Here is a 20,612-nt window from a genome sequence, read left to right on the forward strand (position 1 = left end):
ACTAATAAAGGCAATATTTACAATCGTTGTAAAATAATACTCTAATGGACGGTTGATACCTTAACAATGAAATGATTTTATTTCTACATGTCACTATTCTATGGTTGTTAAACATAGTATAATTAAAGTTTATGACGGTCTCTTATAACTAATCAAACCTTGAAAAGATGCAGACTCTTTTTCTTTATTTAAAAATCGAATCGCAATTTTCAAATATTTAGAATAACAAATTATGAGAGAGAGAGAGAGAGAGAGAGAGAGAGAGAGCTGTAAAGAGACGAATTAAGAAAATAGGTAAATAAAGAGTAAATTATTAAGTGCAAACGAGAACGAAAAAATAATCAAGTTTTTAGATTTTTTTTTTCTTTCCATTGTTATTTATTAAAAATATCACACATTTCAGCTTTTTGTTAGTACCATAGTGCAAACTTTCAATAATATCATTATATTAATTTCACCCAATTAATAAAACTTATATTAGAGAGATATATTAAACTAAATTTTACGCTCCGTGTAAATTTTGCAAACTCATTGTACTGTCTGTGAATAACATATGTAATCATAGAATAAAATTATTGATTTTTTTTTTCGCTATAATGGTTTGATAGTGTAAAATTGCATTACACCATAATTTAATCTTGGAATATTCTACATAATAATTAAGAGTATTATTTTAAAATTACTACTTTTAGAGTTTATTTTTATGCGTTATAAATGTAAATATACTTTTTTATACCTCAATCTTTTACGTTAATTAGTATTGAATAAAACAAAAAAATTAAATTCATATAAACTTTTTAATTTAAAAACCTAAAATGAATCAAAATAAAATTTAACATAAATTCAAGAGATAGAAAAAAATACATTAACCAGAAATTTAAAAATAATATTTCACTTTATATATTGTTTTAGTTCTACTTTCTTATTGTTGAAATATATGGATTAAAAAAAATCTAAAATTCAGAAACTAAGATAATGTATATTAAACAAAACCCTACGTCATCATGCATACACAGTGTTTACTTTAAAAGTCATCCACGAATTAAAAAATTCTGTGGTTTATTTTATGCAATCTACTCTTTGCTTCCTTGCGTGGATATTTGATTTTTTTTTTTCAACAAAAGGGGCTCGCAATTTTATTGGAGGGATCCATATATATGAAGCAGCAAATTAGGTGAACTCGTAAATGTGATGGTGTAGTATGAACAATAACGTGATATGGATTGAGAATTTAAAAATGAGTCAACTGTGTTAAAGACCTGCATGTGGACATGGCTATATATGGTCAAGTCAATTTGGCACAAAATTCCTACCAATCCCATTAAGGTCAAGGTCCATGCATCTTCGTTACTGCATGGATTTACCAAACACCTTCTGCATGGCGGCTTAAAATATCTGTTTCCATTTTCAAACATGACCCAGTTATACAAAACTTATTTACCAATTTGTTCTAAACTTTAGGTTTCCCCTTCTTTAATTTATAGATGTTAGATTGAGTCAAAATCCACAAGTATAGTACTTGACCTGATTTCGATGTAGTTGTTCTTCTTTTACTCTTATATTTTATGAACTTTATAGGAACCTAAAAAAACTGGAATGGCTCTTTCAACCAGAGATTCAGGTTAATCTAAGAAAGAGGTTAGAAAAAACAAAAGTAGTGGTTGATCAAATATCGGTGGAGATATTTTTGAAGAGGTGCACTTAAGTGTAGCTTAATTTCACAAAATCGGTATGTAATATGAGATGTTACATCCATTTATATAGTGCAAACTTATCTATCTTTAGTCAATGTAGGATCTTCAACACTTTGTTCACATTGAGGTATATACAAAATCTCATTAGAATAAGTTTGAATTCATGGCTCTGATACTATGCTAAGCATAACTCAATCCTACAAAATCAGCTTATAAGATGATGTATGCACTTACTTATATACTATAAATTCGTCTTATATCTAGTTGATATGGGATTTCCAACAATCTTACATCAATTAGAGATAAAAATAAATTTACAATATATAAATGGATGTAATAAATATCATTTTATAAATTGATTTTTTAATGTTGTGTTATATTTAAAGTTCGCATTTTAAAATGATTTGAAAATATTATTTAAAATATATCTTAATGAGATATAAAAAGTATTATGATCGAAAATTCAAATGTAAGCATAAATCTCACATCGTATAAAAATTGAGAAAATTAAATATTTTTTAAGATAAAAATAAATTCATAAATTTATTATCATAAAATTTTCTCAAAGTGGTATCATCCTAATGTAAATTGGATTAAGATCTCAATCCATTGAGATTTTAGATTGGATGTTAGGTATTGAATTCAAATTTCTCCATTCAAAATCAAATTTTTTGGTTTGAATATGTTTACAGTGAGAACACTCACTCAACAAGATCAATGCTAATTACGGGAAACGTTAGTTGTTGAATGGCTGAATTTCAATCAAAAGTTGAACTATTAATTGCTTAAAAACACTAAGTAATTAACATATGAAGGGTAATTTGATCCTAAACATTAGTTTTGACGAAAACAACACAGAATTGAAGAAGCAAATAGAAGGGGTCTTGCGAAGACATGCACGCCAAGATCTGAAGTCACGAGAAACTAGTTTGTGCATCTTGGTTAGTTGTGAATTTGCATTGATTATTTGATTGGTGATTACCGAAGATAATTTATTAAATTATTGTAAGGCGTTGACATTTTTTTTTTAATACTCACTTAACACTTCACACATCTCTTAAAATATTGTGAAGATTCATTTACATCAAGCCAAATTGACGGCATAGCTAGAGACAATTCTTTTCATATATATATATATATGATAAGCAAATTAGTTAATTAATATAGTGTTATGATATATCTAATAAGTTCAATCGAGATAAAAAATAATTTAAATATTCTTTCTTTCTTATATCTTCTAAAACATTTTTAAAAATAAAACCGTGATGAAACTCCACGTTTTAAAACAGATTTCTTCTGCCTCTAACACGTCTTTTAATGATTTGAAAATGCCATCGTCAAATATACTGCGAACAATTTTTGACCCATTACAACTCTTAATTAACACCAATAATATGGAAAGTATAGTACACATCTTAATTAATCCTAACAACCAGCTAATCATATAGTTGCTACTGCATAACTTACTGACACACGAATTTCCAGATAATCATATGTGGAAGCTAGCTATTACTCTGTAATGTGAGGAATCTAGCAAAAGATATTATTTTTATATCATTGCATGCATAATATTCCTCTTCGTATAATTTTTAATTTCTTCGTTGAAATTTCTTAATTGTACGAAAAGCATTATATATGGGACCCATACAACAAAGCACATTGAGAAAATAATATTTCGAGCAGAAAAAAGGTATTTGTGTAAAATTAAAATTCAGACAGTACGTACTAGAGAAATTTATTTATTTTTCAAGAGCTTAGAAGAATTAGTCATGATTTATGCAAATCAGACAGAGTTGTCTTACGAAAAATATTGGTTGACATCAAAGTGGGACAACAATTACGTACCTCCTTTTATTTTTTAGGCATGATATAAGTGCATAAAAAAAAGGATAAAACAATTATTTATAAATATTAAATATCAATATTTGAGTGTTCTTGTTGACAAGTAAATGTTATTGAAATGTTCTATTTTTGAGTTTTTCTTATTATTCGTAAATATCGTAGTATTTGACGGTAGAAAATTTCACGTACTATATCAATGTGATAGCGTAGAAGAAACTTTCACAATTGTGGCGTAGCATGTTGAAAGTCTTGCACCAACTCTTTCTTCACAAAAGCACAAAACACGAATAGGGACAAATAAATGGTTAGTGATAAAGAATTGTCCCTTTCTTTTATTTTTCTATGAACATGACATGATATCTAAAGACTTTCTCGTTTGAGAAATGGCACACATATGCTCTTGAATAAACTAAAACTCTGACAATAATTTTTATGATGTTAATTTACATGTCAATATTCATTGAAATCGAGGTGGTGAAAACTATGGTATTATATCAATAATACATGCCATTAAATGACGAAATCTAGGCCCGTGAGTCAAAGATTTTATTGGGTGAAGTTAAGTTATTTTAAATGCACGATAATTAATTATATGTGTACAAATTTATTGTTATTTAATGTAGGGTTTACAATGTATTGAGGTGTTAATGCAAAATTATTTTTTATGTTCTACATTGATTTTCTTTTTTTAGCTATTTAAAGGTAGATTTCAGAATAGTTGTAAATTATTTCACTCTTCAAAAAACAAATTATCAGCAATAAGAAGAAATGTATATAAGTGGTCATTCATGTGGTATCAATTTGTGAACACTAGAAGAAAAGAAAGATAAGAATAAGTAATTCATTTACATTAAATAAGAAAAACGGATGAGAAAAACTAAGACCCGTTGGTTATAATATTGTATTAATCAGTTATACAAATAAATACTAGATAATCATCAAAAAAAGCAAATTAAACCAAAGAAAAATTGCAAAATATGACAATCCACCCTTCAACAAACATTTGTACAGTAAATGTTTTATGGTAGATGCTAGATTCAAAATTCTAAAATATATTTTATTTTAGATGGCTTGTTGTGGTACTATATATCAACATAAAATCAATTTCTTCAGATGAAAATATAGATTAAAAATAAGAATACATATATAAATGTAAATATAAATAAATTTAATATGGGTTGACATCTATATGCATCAATATTTAATCAAAATATTATCATTTTTCTAACAAAAACTACATATTTTTTTCTTGTAAATTTTTTTTACAAAAGTTGTAAATAATCTTATAATTTCTTTTTATAAACATGTAAACCTTTCAATACAATGTTTATGTATAAAATTATAAACTCTCGAATCACACATATAATTATCCAAATACTTATATCTTGTGTCTTGTGTGTGTGGAAATAAATATTAATGGATAAATTATCCGATAAGGGTTTATGACTTCAATATCTTGGTAAGAAGTAAATTTTAATTTTAACTCAATTTTAAAAAACTGATTTGTAATATGAAATTTGTATTCACTTACATATTATGAAATCGTCTTATCTCTAATTAATATGACATCTTTAACCTTATTTAATATTCCCACTCAATAACAAACGTATTTGAGTTTTACTATTTTTCCTTTCCTAACATGAGTCATTGTCTCGAAATGTTTATCCATCATATGATAACCACACGAAATTATGCAATGGTTTTCTCATATTCCCTAAATACCAATCAGATTTCAAATATCACTTTTGTCCAATACTTTTTTTATCAATCCCTTTGAACCCATAACCAACCCATATCTAAATATCGAAATATATTGTTTCATTTGTTTGGAAACACGTTGTTTAAGTATTTTTGGCCCAATTACTATTAATATACATTTGCATAGTTCCTAAGTAAAGGAAAAGTCATATCGTACAAAATAAATTCCAAGCTAAGAATAAAAGAAAGCTTTCGCTAAATATATAATAATGAGATGAAAACACTTTTTTAAAAAAATTAATGCTCGAATTTAATTAGTTGCCATATTAACTTAAATTGACTTTTTTCTTTTCATTTTCTTCAATGTAGAAACCATTCAAATTTAATAGACCTAAAATAAAAATTCATTAATACTAATCTACATTATTGATTAACTAAATATTCAATAGAAACTTCTATAATTAAACTTTATAAAAACTTCCCATTTCAATTTTTCCTTCACACTTTGTAAAAAGCGTCATTTTTGTTAGTCAATAGAGTTTTTATATTTGATCTAATTATAATTTATGAGATTTTCTTAGGGAAGGCTATAAGAGATTTGGTATATGAAAGATCAAAATATATCACTTTCAAATTTTTAGTTATATACCGATTATGTTACTCATTTTTTGCTAATACGGAACTTTCAACCCACTTCAAATTTTTAGATATCTAGTCTTAAGCTTGTTAGTTATTTATATGTCTTAATCACCTTGTTTAACTCTAACTAATACTCCTTTGTTTAGCTATTTTTAGAATATTACCAAAGTAAAAACCTTGGATATCCATTTAATTCTTTAATAACTAAATTAAACAAACAAACACCAATTTCAAAATTAACACAATCATAATTTCCAAAATTTCCTTCTACAACTCAGTGATCACACACAAAACAAAACATTAATACAAACTGTTGTTCATGAGGGACGTTCAAATCGAAGCCATTCGTATTACATATTTTCGGCCTCGCTTTAATTAATTAATATCTGTGATTTTTTTTCTTTATTCTGCTTTCTAATTGTGAATGCATCATTGCAATTTTCTAGACTCCAGAAAATCTTTTTTATTTGGCTCTTGTGAAGATACGTAGGCAAGAAAAGTAGCAAAATCTGTGTCCATGTAACGCTTGGGATTGGCTTCATCAATGAGTTTTGGCGACGGTTTCACTGTGCAGTTAAATGGAAGGCTATGAAGCGAAGCCACCGACACCCTACTCTTAACTTCATTCACGACAACTCTATGCAATATGCTCTTGTATTTTCCGTTGCTATATATCTGATCAATTCGAACACAAAAAACTAAAATCAGAACAATAAAACCACAAACATAACTTAATATGGAATCATTTTAAATTCTTTTCTTTGTTTCCTCACTCTCTGTTGTTGAATATATTTTACTTTTTCTTTTAATATTTTGTTTATAAGGTTTTAGAAAGATAGAGTAACATTCCTTTCTAATAAAGCAGTAGTCTTGCTTCCAGTCCTATGTTTTGGTAAAGGTACAACATAATACGTTTGAACCCTAATTAAGAAACCGTAAGTATTTGTAACTATTAAGAAACATTTATATTTATTATACATAACATCATTATAATTTATATATTTAACTATTTTTCTTAATTAACATAATAACTTATTAATTATATCTGTGCTTAAATGTTTGAGCTTAAAAATTGAAAAATTATTTTTTAATAAAGCTTTGTTGACAAATTTTATACAATATATACATGATGGCACCTTATTGGATATGAAAGAAATTTTTGATATGATTTGAAAAAAAAAAAACTGTATGAATTAAAAAGAAAATTTTGTCCAACTTAGTTAAAAAAAAGTTTGGGAGAGTATCGTAATCTTTAGAGATGATGTATAATGCATTTAATTATGTGATCCAGTTATCCTGAACGACCAGAAATCAGTTAAAATGCATGGTTGTTTTGTGCATGTTACCAAATTTTGAATATGAAGAACTGTATAGGTACCTCTAAGTGATCACCAACGTTGACTACAAAGGCATTGGGAATGGGTTGAACAGTGACCCATTTGTCTTGGTACTGAACTTGCAACCCTGCTACATCGTCTTGCAGAAGAAGTGTGAGGAAGCCATAGTCGGAGTGAGGAGGAATACCCAAGGTAAGCTCTGGTTCTGGGCATCGTGGGTAGAAATTCGCCACCATCATTTGACTCCCATTTTCAAACTCTTTCATAACACTCTCTTCTTCCTCCTTTTCCATTATTCCCAAGCTCTCTAGGATCGCTTCCATTACCACCAGAAACAAATGTCTGCTTTCTTCTGCGTAGCTGCCAACCACTTTCCTGGTTTCAATCAAAATATAAATGTCACACCACCCACCACTTGCATCACAGCTTGTAATCAATTCAAGTGTAACATTATTCCCACAAAACATTTCATTTTTTTTAATCATAAAAACTGTAAAAAAAAAAAAAAATTGTTTTTGGGTTATGTTGAGTTTAAGGTTGTTTGTAGTGCTCACCGAAAGTCCAGTGGTGAAAGAGGCCAATGGGGGAGGAAATCTGGTAAGGGATGGCACAGGAGTTTCAAGAAATCCCTCCAACACAACACACTGTCTTTGGTTTGACTGAAACTGGTCCCACATCGAACCGGTGCTCCCATATCAGTTGTCATGTACTTAACTCTCTCCTCCAAAGGGAGATCAAAGAACCTTCCACTCACATCTATCATGTTCCTCACAACATCATCCGAGACGCAATGATTTACCAGCTGCATCACACACACACAAACATCAAGTTCTAACCCTAAACAATCTTACTAATTACTGATTCTTAACGAAAATGATTTCCTTTAAGGTTAGTTCTTTGTGTATATATATGTAATGTTCACTGTTCATGCATCATTAGTCCATGCAGGAAACACCAATAATTACCTGGAAAAATCCATACTGTTGACAAGCATTGGCTAGGGATTGAAGGACTTGGGGCCTGTTTGGACCAAGCAATTCGGCAAAATCAATGATGGGCAACTGAAGATTTTGGTTCAAAACATTCGAACCTTTCACACTCTTGGTGGGTCTGTCAGCAACAGGAAGTATGTACTTCTTAGGTACCGCACGAATATGACCTTTCTCACACAGATGCTTCACTCCTTTCTCATATTCAATTTGTTCTTCTGCTGCATCACTCTTGCTCCTCTGCTCTAGTGCCATTGCAGGCGACATAGGATCTGCTAAATGTAAAGCATGTGGAAACAATTAATTATGTAACAACATATGCATGTAACAACAAAATTCTTAGGTTTATGTAATTGTGCGACTGACTAAAAACACGAGCTTAAAATTGAGTTGCTATGAACTATACCTTGGTTGAGAAGTAGTAGGTAGTGAAGAAGAGAAAGTGAAAAAAGAAGGTTTATGGGTGTTAATGATATGAATATGTTGATGTGTATATATAGTGAAGGGAAGAAGGAAAAGTGGGGTAGGGAAGAGCAGCAAGTTTTGAAGAAAACCAGTTTCAAGGTTCTGAATTGGAGGACTAATTCCATTTCCATTTCCATTTCCATTCCAAGTTTATTAAGAATACCGTTGACAAAAGTTCAGTCAGACCACGGGGCAAGACAGACACAGAAAAGACCACATCCATGCTAATCGATAAAGTGTCTCTTTCTTTCCTAGCACCTACTACCTCTCTCTTCTTGTGTTTTTCCTATTATTACTCTCTTTTTGTTTCTTTCCATTATTATAATATAAATATGCTCTCAAAACACCAATTTTAAAACTACTCTATAATCCATGTATATATCAATTTAGCTGACTTTTGGGCATGCATATGTTTTTAATTTGAGTAAAGTATCTATACAATACATCGATCACTTCGTGTATTGTGTATATAGTTTTGAAGGAAGTGAGAGATGCAAAAAAGAAAGTAACATAATAAGGTTTACTGCTGGAAAAATGTGTATCTTTTCATTCATCAAGACAACAATATATATATACACATTTACAAGGAACTGTTACCCTATTAAGGCCAACAGAATTGCAGCCACTAATCATGCCCCTAATTAGGCTAAATAATTAGACTAAAAATATCTCACAATATTTACACTCCTAGTATAGAAGAAATGATATCTCCTAAATATAATGGCTAACGACAATGATAATAAATAAGCATAATGACAATATCTCAATAATCTCAATATCCCCCCTCAAGTTGGAGCATGGAGATCTCGAATGCCTAACTTGCGAAGGAGGAACTCAAATTGTGTTTTTCCCAAGGCCTTTGTAAAAATGTCTGCTAGTTGTACCGTTGTTGGAACGTATGAGGGACAAATGATGCCAGCCGTCACCGCATTACGGACAAAATGACAATCAGCTTCAATATGTTTCGTTCTTTCATGAAAAACAGGATTTTGAGCTATATGTAATGCTGATTGACTATCACAATACAATCGCATCCCTGTAGAATGACTGACTCCCAAATCACCAAGTAACTGTTTGAGCCATTTTAACTCACATGTAGTTGCCGCCATAGAGCGATATTCAGCCTCTGCAGAAGAGCGAGAGACGGTTGATTGTTTCTTAGTTTTCCAGGACACGGGAGAAAGACCAAGAAGCACCACCCAGCCAGTCAAAGAACGTCTTGTAAGTGGGCAGCCCGCCCAATCCGAATCACACCATCCCTCTAGGTTCAGTTTACTATCAGACCGTAGTAGAATACCCTGCCCCGGATGTTTCTTCAAATATCTAATAACCCTTAAGGCTGCCTCCCAATGCTCTTCACGAGGTTGCTGCATAAACTGAGACAAAATGTGTACAGAGTAAGCAAGATCAGGTCTAGTGACAGACAAATAAATTAATCTTCCAATAAGTCGCCGATAGGGTTCCGGATCTACAAGCGGAGTACCAGAAGCCAAGGCTAGCTTATGGTGTTGTTCCATTGGAAAATCCGCCGGCTTGGCACCTAATAAACCAGCATCTTCAATGATTTCCAACGCATATTTTCGCTGGCAAAGATAAAACCCTTCGGGATTACGAGCAACTTCCAGCCCCAAAAAATACTTTAAGACGCCCAAGTCCTTCATATGAAAACAAGCACTTAAGTAAGCTTTAAAAATTTTCATGGCTGAAATATCATTCCCTGCAATAATTAAGTCATCCACATAGGCCAGAACATAGAGATGTATTTCGCCCCTGTGCAATGTAAATAAGGAGTAATCGGAATAAGATTGAACAAATCCATAACGCTTCAATGCCGTGGCCAACTTAGCAAACCAACAACGAGGAGCTTGTTTCAAGCCATACAATGACTTTTTCAACCTGCAAACCAAATTCGGGTCAGTGTTTGTAAATCCTGGAGGAACTTTCATGTACACCTCCTCAACCAAGTCACCATGGAGAAACGCGTTATGCACATCCATTTGATGTACTTCCCACTTTTTAATTGCCGCCACTGCCAAGAAAGTACGGACAGTCACCATTTTTGCCACCGGTGCAAATGTTTCATCATAGTCTATTCCCTCTCTCTGATGATGTCCGAATATAACAAGTCTGGCTTTCAAACGTTCTATGCTCCCATCTGAGTGATATTTTATTTTGTATACCCATTTACTTCCGAGTGCTTTCTTTCCGGGAGGGAGTTTCTGCAGCACCCATGTCTCATTCTCTTCCAAGGCTCGTATCTCGTTGGCCATTGCAGCGCGCCAACCAGAATCCTTTACGGCTTCCTTAAAATTCTTAGGTTCTTTCCCTGCTGTCACGGCTGCAACAAAATTTCGATGTCTAGCAGAAAATCGTTCACAATTGACAAAGTAAGTAATAGGGTAAGGAGTACCTGAGGCATGTTGTTGAGCAGGTGAACTTTCCGAGGACTTTACTTTTCGAGTGATATGAGTGACAAAATCCTTATATCTTGTCGATGGGATTTTGTTTCGCATCCCCCTTCCCATGTCTGTCTCCATATTGTCTTCCTCGGTCGCCACAGCCTCTTGCACCACCACAACTTCAGCCCCATCAACTCCGTGTGGAGATACTACCTCGCCATCCATACCACTCATACTTACATCCTCATCAGTTAACATAGTAGGTCCATCACAACTTCCACACAATCCCCCGTGGGGCTGTGACTGCTCTTCTTGCACCCCCTTGGATGCACCCCCTGGTGTAGGTAATGCAGCGGAAGTCTCCCATCCAATATCATCAACAACATGCTCAATATCATAAGTAATAGGAGGAGTATAAAGAGTGTTGTGTGGTGACACAGCAAACGGAAATGCATGTTCATAAAATTTCACGTCTCGAGAGACAAAGTATTCGTGGGATTCCAAATCATACAATTTCCAACCCTTTTTTCCATAGGGGTACCCCACAAATATACACTTGCGACTGCGACTTGCAAATTTATCCCCGTCACGGCGTTGATGATGCGCATAACATAAGCAACCAAAAACTCTCATGTTATCAAATTTAGGAGCTTTACCAAATAATTTTTCATAAGGTGTGAGATAATTAAGGACATTGGATGGGGTGCGATTAATTAAATAACATGCCGCTAACACACATTCACCCCAAAATTGTATGGATAAATTACCTTGAAATCGGAGCGCTCGTGCCACATTCATAATATGTTGATGTTTGCGTTCAACCCTCCCATTTTGTTGTGGAGTGCCCACACATGATGTTTCAAACACAATCCCATGCTTTAAAGAAAAATCACGCAAACAATGAAATTCGGTGCCATTGTCACTGCGTATTTTCTTGATTTTCTTATCAAATTGTCTATCAACAAAAGCAACAAAGTTCATAAACATAGACTCAACTTCATTTTTATTGCGTAACAAATAAACCCAAACTGCACGCGAATAATCATCAACAATTGTCAAGTAATATTGTGCCCCACATGATGAAGGAGTGCGATAAGGTCCCCATAAATCACAATGGACTAATTCAAACAGGCTACTGGCATTGTGCTCACTTAATGAAAAATGATCCCTATGCTGTTTAGCGCGTGGACAGACATCACAGATTGTGTTATTATTGCTTCGATAAAATTGGCTTACATGAGGAATGAATTTTAACACTTTTTCTGACGGATGACCCAAACGGTGATGCCACAAATCTATTGAGGAATCTCTGAATGTCAATGCATGAACCTTCGGAACACCCCGAAAAAAGTAAAGTCCATCAGTCCGTTCACCCGCTCCAATCAACATCCTCGTCCTCCGGTCCTGGATTACGCACAATGCATTAGTAAATTGAACTATACAATTGGAGGCATCTATTAATTGAGAGACAGAAATTAAGTTGCAATTTAATTGAGGCACAAAGAGAACATTATCAAGCTGCAAACCACCATCCAAAATCACACTACCCTCCTTCGTAGCAGTGGCATCTTTCCCATCCGGCAATCCCACCGGTATGTTTGTAATCTTTTTCACATTTATTAGACAAGATAAATTGCCTGTCACATGATGAGAGGCTCCCGTGTCAATAATCCAAGAAATTTTATTCATACCGTGAAGGCGATCCTTGGTTTTGGGAATATTCAAAGCGTCAAGAAGTTGTTGCCACTGTGCTGGAGTGATGCCTGATATTCCTGTTGACTCACCTAAGTTCGGTAGTGCATGAGACGGCCCACCTTTAGCACCGTAGCTATTGGTACCTGCTGTGGCTTTGTGGGCATGTACAGATGTGTTGTTTGTGCCCCTACCACGTCCTCCAGAACGGCTTGCTCCTTTCATTGGTCCATGACGACCCTGTCCACGACCACCCCGAGGACGGTCTCCCCACCAGTCGGGGAACCCATGAAGCTGAAAACACGAGCTTGCATCGTGGCCTTCTCTGTTGCAGTGAGTACAAAATTTGTCAGAATTGTCCACACGGTTAGATTTACCCCGTGCATCAGGTGTAACTCGAAAAGCCATGACATTGTCACTGTTCAGATGAGGTGAAGACTGTTCCCGCAGCAGCCTTTCATCCTGTATGACTCGCTGATAGGCTTGATCAATGGTTGGTAATGGATCTTGAGAAAGCAAATTTGAGCGAATCGTTGCATAAACACCATCTAGACCAATAAGAAAATGATGCAGGTAGTCTGCCGCACTTAAATCAGCCACTTGTTGGGCAATATTACACGTACATTGTCCACATTCGCAAGTCGGCTTTTTGACATAAGTCATAAGTTCATCCCATAAACGAGATAGACGACCAAAGTAGGCGGATACCTCTTCCCCTTTGCCTTGCTTGCATTCTCCCAAAGATGTCTTTAATTGGCATATACGAGTCCCGTTCACAACGCAAAAACGCTGCTTGAGATGTGTCCACAAGGATTGCGCATCATCATAATAGGAAAGAGTAGAGCGTAGTGATGGCTCGATAGTGTTGAGCAACCACGCTATGAGCATCGAATGCACTGCGATCCAGTCCTCCATTTTCTCAGGTGTGGTTGGTTTTGGGACTTTCCCTTCGACAAATCCGTATTTTCTCTTCGCTTGCAATGAGGTGCGAATTGCCCTCGCCCATTCATCATAATTCGGACCACGTAATTGAATTGGTGTAATCACGTTGCCTGGACTGTCACTGGGGCCTAGGAAAAATATCAAGTCGACTTTCTTCTCGCTATGTTTCTCGCCATTACCATTATTCTCAGCCATAATCTCTTATGGTACTGTAAGAAAAATGGTATTTTAATGCTCCCTAGGATTTTCCCTTGCTGCTGATACCATAATAAGGTTTACTGCTGGAAAAATGTGTATCTTTTCATTCATCAAGACAACAATATATATACACATTTACAAGGAACTGTTACCCTATTAAGGCCAACAGAATTGCAGCCACTAATCATGCCCCTAATTAGGCTAAATAATTAGACTAAAAATATCTCACAATATTTACACTCCTAGTATAGAAGAAATGATATCTCCTAAATATAATGGCTAACGACAATGATAATAAATAAGCATAATGACAATATCTCAATAATCTCAATATAACACATGTGATAAATGATATGCTTATTTCATCTGGTTTGGCTAAGTCAGTGAAGTATAGCAGCCTTCATTATCATGCCTTTTTGTCTTAACAACAGGGTTAGTATTTGAATTCAAGGTCATTATTCTTCTAGTAATTCATTTTTGATGGCTATGGTGTGGGGCGATAATTAATAATTGAAAACCCAAATCTTTATACCGTACTGAATTTACTTTCCACGTCATGTTTAAGCCTTTTGTGACTCAAAATATATTCATGTTTCGTACTTTTTTGCAAGCCACCACCACCATATACCTGTTATTAATATTAATGGGTGAGTAGCCTTGTGTTCTCTGTCTGCACTGTTAGCACTCTTTCTACATATTGGTTTGAATTCTGATTTTGACTGTGATAACCTTTTCGAGTTATTTCTTGTATTTTACAATTATCACCATCTTCACCTGGTTAATGGTTATTTAACTTACTAATTCTTTTGTCTGCTGAGTGCATCTGCATTGTTTTTATTATTCTGCTAAAAGGGTTGCACGTTTTAAATTACCGTCAATTTGTGGAGTTCCTTGTATTGGACTGCTTCCAGAAGTTTTTACAGTACAGAAAATAATCTCCATCAGTCATCATATTTCGAAGTGAATTCATCACATTCATGAGTTATAAAAAAAAAAAAATATATATATATATATATATATATATATATATATATATAAAATCCTATGAATAAGGAACAGATCAAAATCAATCTGATCAATATTTGTTTCATAACGAGTCTTTCTTAAATTTATACTTGTAAAACAGTACTTGTATTTTTTTGTACAATTTTTTGAATACTTTAAAAAGGTATAATTTTAAAATATTTCTATAGATGTATTCCATATTTATCCATTACAAATCTAAAAGGAATGAGTAATTACTGCAAAAAAAAATTGAAATTTTAGTGTTTGTGGTTTTAAGAAAATTATTTTTAATATATGAAAATTTAGCCTTATCTATTATATTATTATTTTCTGTTAAGTTTATTTATATTCAAAATTAAAATAGAAATAAAAATTGGTAGGATGATTACACAAGTGGACCAGAATGTCCAACCCACTCTAATCTTAATCAAATGGAATGGGACAAGTTAACCCACTTGTCAGATGTTGAAAGACCATGTACTTCGTTTAAAAGAAGACTGACCCGTTAAAAAAATTGAAGAGGATATAAAAATAAATATTAAAATTTTATTTATTATCTCAGTTTCAAAGTTTCATTTATTATGTTAATTTTTGTGGCTCATGACAATATTTACAAAGAATCTTAATTTTAACAAATGTACTACAAAGAATAATAAGATTGTCTTGAAAAACTTTGTGACGTCCATCAAAGCAGAAAAAAATTATGAAACATACATTTTTTTTTCCTTTGCACTCGGCTGAAAATCTCACAATGCATGCTATTGTTAGTTAATGTTGTTCCATTACTTCTCCATGGCTCTTCTATGAACTAGAAATATAAATAATAATTTTTTGTATAATTTGAATTTTCTGCCCATACTTAAATTTCAACAATAATATTGTCAAAATTACTAAGAGAAACTTATAGAGATGCGATGAGAATTTTTTTAGTTTCAAAATTGCGTGCTGTGTGGTTGGATAGACGAAGAGTTGACGATGGAAATTATTGTTAGTTTGAATGGGAGAGTGTTGGGAGGAGGGTTCCTAGAGAGTATTAGGTTTTCTCTACGAGGGTTCCTCGAGATAGTGTAGTGAGCCATTTCACCAATAATTATAGTTTCATTAATTACTATGATTAACATGATTTTTCACCAGCAATAAAAAATAGTATCATCTTATGGTAAAGAAAAAAAAAGTAAGAGGTCATGAGTTTGATCATGCTAATAATGAGTTTGATTACGCTAATAATTTAGAAAAATAAAATTAATTTGATGAAATCTAAAATGAAAGGTGTGAAAAATTGTGAATTTAACTCATTTGTTAAAAAAATTAATAACTTACAATTGTCGATAAAAAAAATTTCTAAGTTACAGACATCCTATGCCAAAAAAAGTTAGATGTAATTGAATCAAATATTATGAAATTAATAATAAATATATGTGTCTATATATATATATATATATATATATATATATATATATGGTAGTAAAACTAAAATGAGCCTGATGTAAAATAGATTGTTCAATTGTTTTATATCAATTTGACTTTATAATTAACGCCAGTAGGCTTTAGCTATGGCAAATTTGTCTTGTTTTGGAGGATATTTCCGCAAGTTGCATATATATATATATATATATATATATATATATATATATATATATATATATATATATATATATATATATATATATATATATATATATATATATATATATATATATATATATCACATTTAATAAAAATATAAAGTTAAACACCATATATAAGGATGAAAATCATAAATTTATTGTCTTAAGATTTTGCATTAAGACTAATGTCAATTCTTTATGTATGAGTTGGACTCATGTTTTATTGATGTTGTATTTTCCCGTGATTCTCTTTTGAAAGACCCAACAACAATATCAAAGCCGAGGGTTTGTGTGGTGACTAGCCCAGAGTAAGGGGTCTTTTATTTATTCAAAACAATTTTCGTTATCTAACAATCATTCACCAAGTTGATATTTAAAAAGCTTTATCAGATCTCTGAGGTATTTTCTTCATTTTATCATACCCTTAATTACACAATTGTTTTTATTTCTGCAATTTCTGAGAGACACATTTGATAATTTCTTTTTAATATTTGTATTTGTTGTTTATTTTTATAATATAGAATATTATTTTGATAATTTTTGTATAATTTTTTTATTTTCTAACTCATTATCATATGTGTTATTTTATCACTATAATTGTATAAATAAATTTTATTTACTATAATATGATAATTTACTATAAATGCCATGAGTTTTTTTTATCACCATTCAGCATATATTGAAGTTCAAAAGATGAAAGATCTATTTCAAAATTTTATTATTATTAGTTCAATCTTTATTCTTTGTGTGATTTTGATCAAGTGATGTAATATAAATTTTATTAATGTATAAAAAAGATATTTTATTAGAATTTGACAAATTGAAGTAAATAGACATTTAAAGTAATTTTTGTTTTTAATTTCCTTGTATATTTTTCTAAAAATATTTTTAAATTTCATTAATGTTTGTAAATTTAATAATTTTTTGTTCCCATGAAACTTTAGTTAGTATTATAATTTGATATATATATATATATAAAACTATAATATAATTTATTTTTAAATATTTGAAATTAAAGAAACAACCTTTCTTTTAATATTAAATATTTAATAATATTATGTTTTCTTCTCTACCATATTTTTTTATTGTTGTATAAAAACTATTTAATTAATATTGAAACAGTAAGAAAATAGATGTGAATACGGTTACGAGTATATACCTTTGCTCGATGGGAAGGGAAATGAGACAAAAATTGATACTCATTAAGTTTGGATACAGTGATTAAATATTTTTAGAAGAATATGGGATAACGAAACTCATTTCATCTCCATCCCATTATCATCCTTATTTAGTCATTTCTTTGATTTATTTTTTCTTTAGTTATTATTTGAGGAAACTTATAAAAATAAATAATTTTTTAAAGGAAAACATAACATAGGATCAGTAATCATAACTCATGTTGTATATCTCCTTAATGATGGAGATACTTACTATTAAAAAGTATCATATTTTATATTTTCTTAATTATGGAGATACTATGGGTAAAAGTGATATTGATTTAACCAATATAAATTCTCATCCTCTATATTATTGGCAACATATTAATATATATATATATATATATATATATATATATATATATATATATATATATATATATATATATATATATAAAAGATCTACTAAAGGATAAAATAGGTAAAATAATCGTTTCAGGCTTAAAAAAATGTCTCAATTTTTTCAATACTAATACTTTTTTATTAAATCAATTATAAAATTATGGTTAAGAAAAAGGATCTCAAACTTTTTTTATTACTACTTTAACTATATTAAATTAACTATACAATTATGTTTCAGAAAAAAAAAGCCTAAAAAATATTTGGTATTAATATACCTCTATTAAATTAGTGATAAGTTTACCTTTCAGAATACAATTTAATTAAATTATTATTAGTGTTTGATCAATTTTATTAGTATTAAGAGCGATAATTAATGAATTATAATATTTTTTCAATAAATTATATTTTTTTAAGGGAGAAGAGAATGATTTATTGTGTTTATTTTCTTATAATTAATTTTGATTATATTTTCTTCTTTTATTTATGTGTGATTTCAATTTTGATTTTACTTCTTCTTCTATCTATGTGACTTTAATTTTGATTTTATTTTATTATTTTATCTTCATGTGATCTTTATTTTGATTTTATTTTATTTTTTTATCTTTATGTGACTTCTTTGATTCCACTTTTTGCCTCTCTTTGTTTTCTTCTATTCTAAAGTTCTTCTTTTGAGGTTTTGACATATTTCATTCTTTGAATCTAAATCTTTTTACTCTCATTTAGGTTAATATTTTTTTTTCTATTTATGTTGATATTATTTTTATTCTGTTTATTGAATTTGTATTAGGATTAGAAATGTGTTTTTTTTTGTTTGATTTTGCTTAGGGATTAAGGTTTAGGTGAGAAGAACAAAAAAATTTAATTGATTTTATTAATGATAAATCTCAAAATAAACTTTGCAGAGGTTTATCAACAAATTGACACTTCAGAAAGAGAATGAAACTTGAGATTTCAAGATATTATAAGTCTACTTTTTTTACAACTAGAGCTAGATTTTATTATTTTAACTCGTTCTTTTTATATTATTGTTGTAGTATTTTATATATTATAATTTTGAATTTTATATTATAATAAAAATATATTTAAGATCAACAGTGTTTCAACAAAGACTAAACAGATTAGTCTTATTATCTATTGAAAAATAAATATTAAATAAAATTAATTTTGATAATTTAATGAATAATATTGCATAAAAAAACTTGAAATTTTTTTTTTAAATAAAATGTCTCATTTTTAAATTTGTTTTAGACCTCCATGACCCTTGAGGTGTTATATATATATATTCCTTATTTGCATATGTGAAGTTTTTCATTAAAAGATATCAGAAAAAATTGATCTTAATAAATCATAAATAAGTTCTTATAAAAAATTAAGACACACTTTTCAACATAAAACTCTAAAATAACATGTTTATGGGTCATTTAGTTATTTTACTAATTTTTATCCAATGTGTGACTTACAAGCACAAGTATCTTAGTAGTAACTATTCATTTGTTCGAGACACTGATTTAATTAAGATGAAAGATTTTTTATACAAAAAAAATCTTTAATTTTTTTTATCCTTTATCTATTTTATATTATACCCGTCCAAACCATTATCAAGAGGTAAACTTCATAGACACACCAATAAGTCATGAACAAGTCTCTAAAGACAAAGACACCACTTTCAATTCAAAACATTAAGACAATCAATTTACATATCATTTACTTATAGATGGGTCATTTTACTAATGTTTAATCATCTTACAATTTTTACTTAATAGAAAACTTTCATGAATTCCTAACAATACATAATAATAAAGCTCTATTACCTATATAATTAAACTATTATGTAAAAATATTTATTTCACACAATTATTTTTTATTCATAGCGACACAGATCTTTTTGATTAATCTAATACACTAAATTAACTTACTAACAAGCTTCCACTGATCTTGTAATTAATAAAGCTTATCCGTGCATTACAGCTGTTGACCTTAAGTTTTTGAACTCATGCTGTTGTACTTATGCATGAATTAATTAAACAATCGATATTAAGTGAGTGTGCACATCAATCTCTATACTATTAAGTTGAAGCACTCAATCACTAATTAATCATATCATAACATTTGATCAGTTAGGTGATGTTGAATAATCAGCATAAACAAACCACCAGATATGATTTGAGCTAATAAAATAATCGAAACCCTACATTATATATAGTAATATAGGTAAGGTAGGATACCTAGAGTAGCATGATATGTATACCATAAATGTTCACGAGAGGCATAGAACTATTAACCCTACAACCTAAAGATGTTAATGCAGACAAAATCTCGTTTAAGGGAATTAAGGTAGTGGACCTCCGAACATGGAATTTCATAATAGATCATAATAGTTCTAAATTTTTATCACGATTAAATATGTTTTTATCTCTTAATTTTTAATAAATTTTAGAATTAGTTATTTTGAAATTTTAAATCAACTTAGTCCTTCATCTTTCAAAATACGTGAATTTAGTCCTTTTAATCAAATTTTGTTAAGTTTATTTGATATTTTGTACGCA

General features: G+C 30.6%; 1 protein-coding gene across 2 annotated transcripts; it reads right to left on the minus strand.

Moving 5' to 3' along the window:
- Positions 1-6,101: 6,101 nt before the first annotated feature.
- On the minus strand, positions 6,102-8,816 carry LOC114179327 (protein DMR6-LIKE OXYGENASE 1-like). 2 transcript variants are annotated; one of them, XM_028065646.1, is made up of 5 exons: positions 8,606-8,816; positions 8,176-8,471; positions 7,765-8,012; positions 7,252-7,585; positions 6,102-6,548 (listed from the first exon to the last, which is right to left on the minus strand). In XM_028065646.1, the coding sequence occupies exons 1-5, from the start codon at positions 8,805-8,807 to the stop codon at positions 6,303-6,305; spliced, it is 1,326 nt and encodes a 441-aa protein (XP_027921447.1). In that variant the 5' UTR covers positions 8,808-8,816; the 3' UTR covers positions 6,102-6,302. The 2 variants fall into 2 exon arrangements, with proteins under 2 accessions (XP_027921447.1, XP_027921437.1); XM_028065636.1 differs by having other exon boundaries at positions 8,176-8,474.
- Between the last annotated feature and the right edge of the window lie 11,796 nt (positions 8,817-20,612).

This window comes from Vigna unguiculata, chromosome 1 (assembly GCF_004118075.2).
Source record: "Vigna unguiculata cultivar IT97K-499-35 chromosome 1, ASM411807v1, whole genome shotgun sequence".
Taxonomy (NCBI): Eukaryota; Viridiplantae; Streptophyta; class Magnoliopsida; order Fabales; family Fabaceae; genus Vigna; species Vigna unguiculata.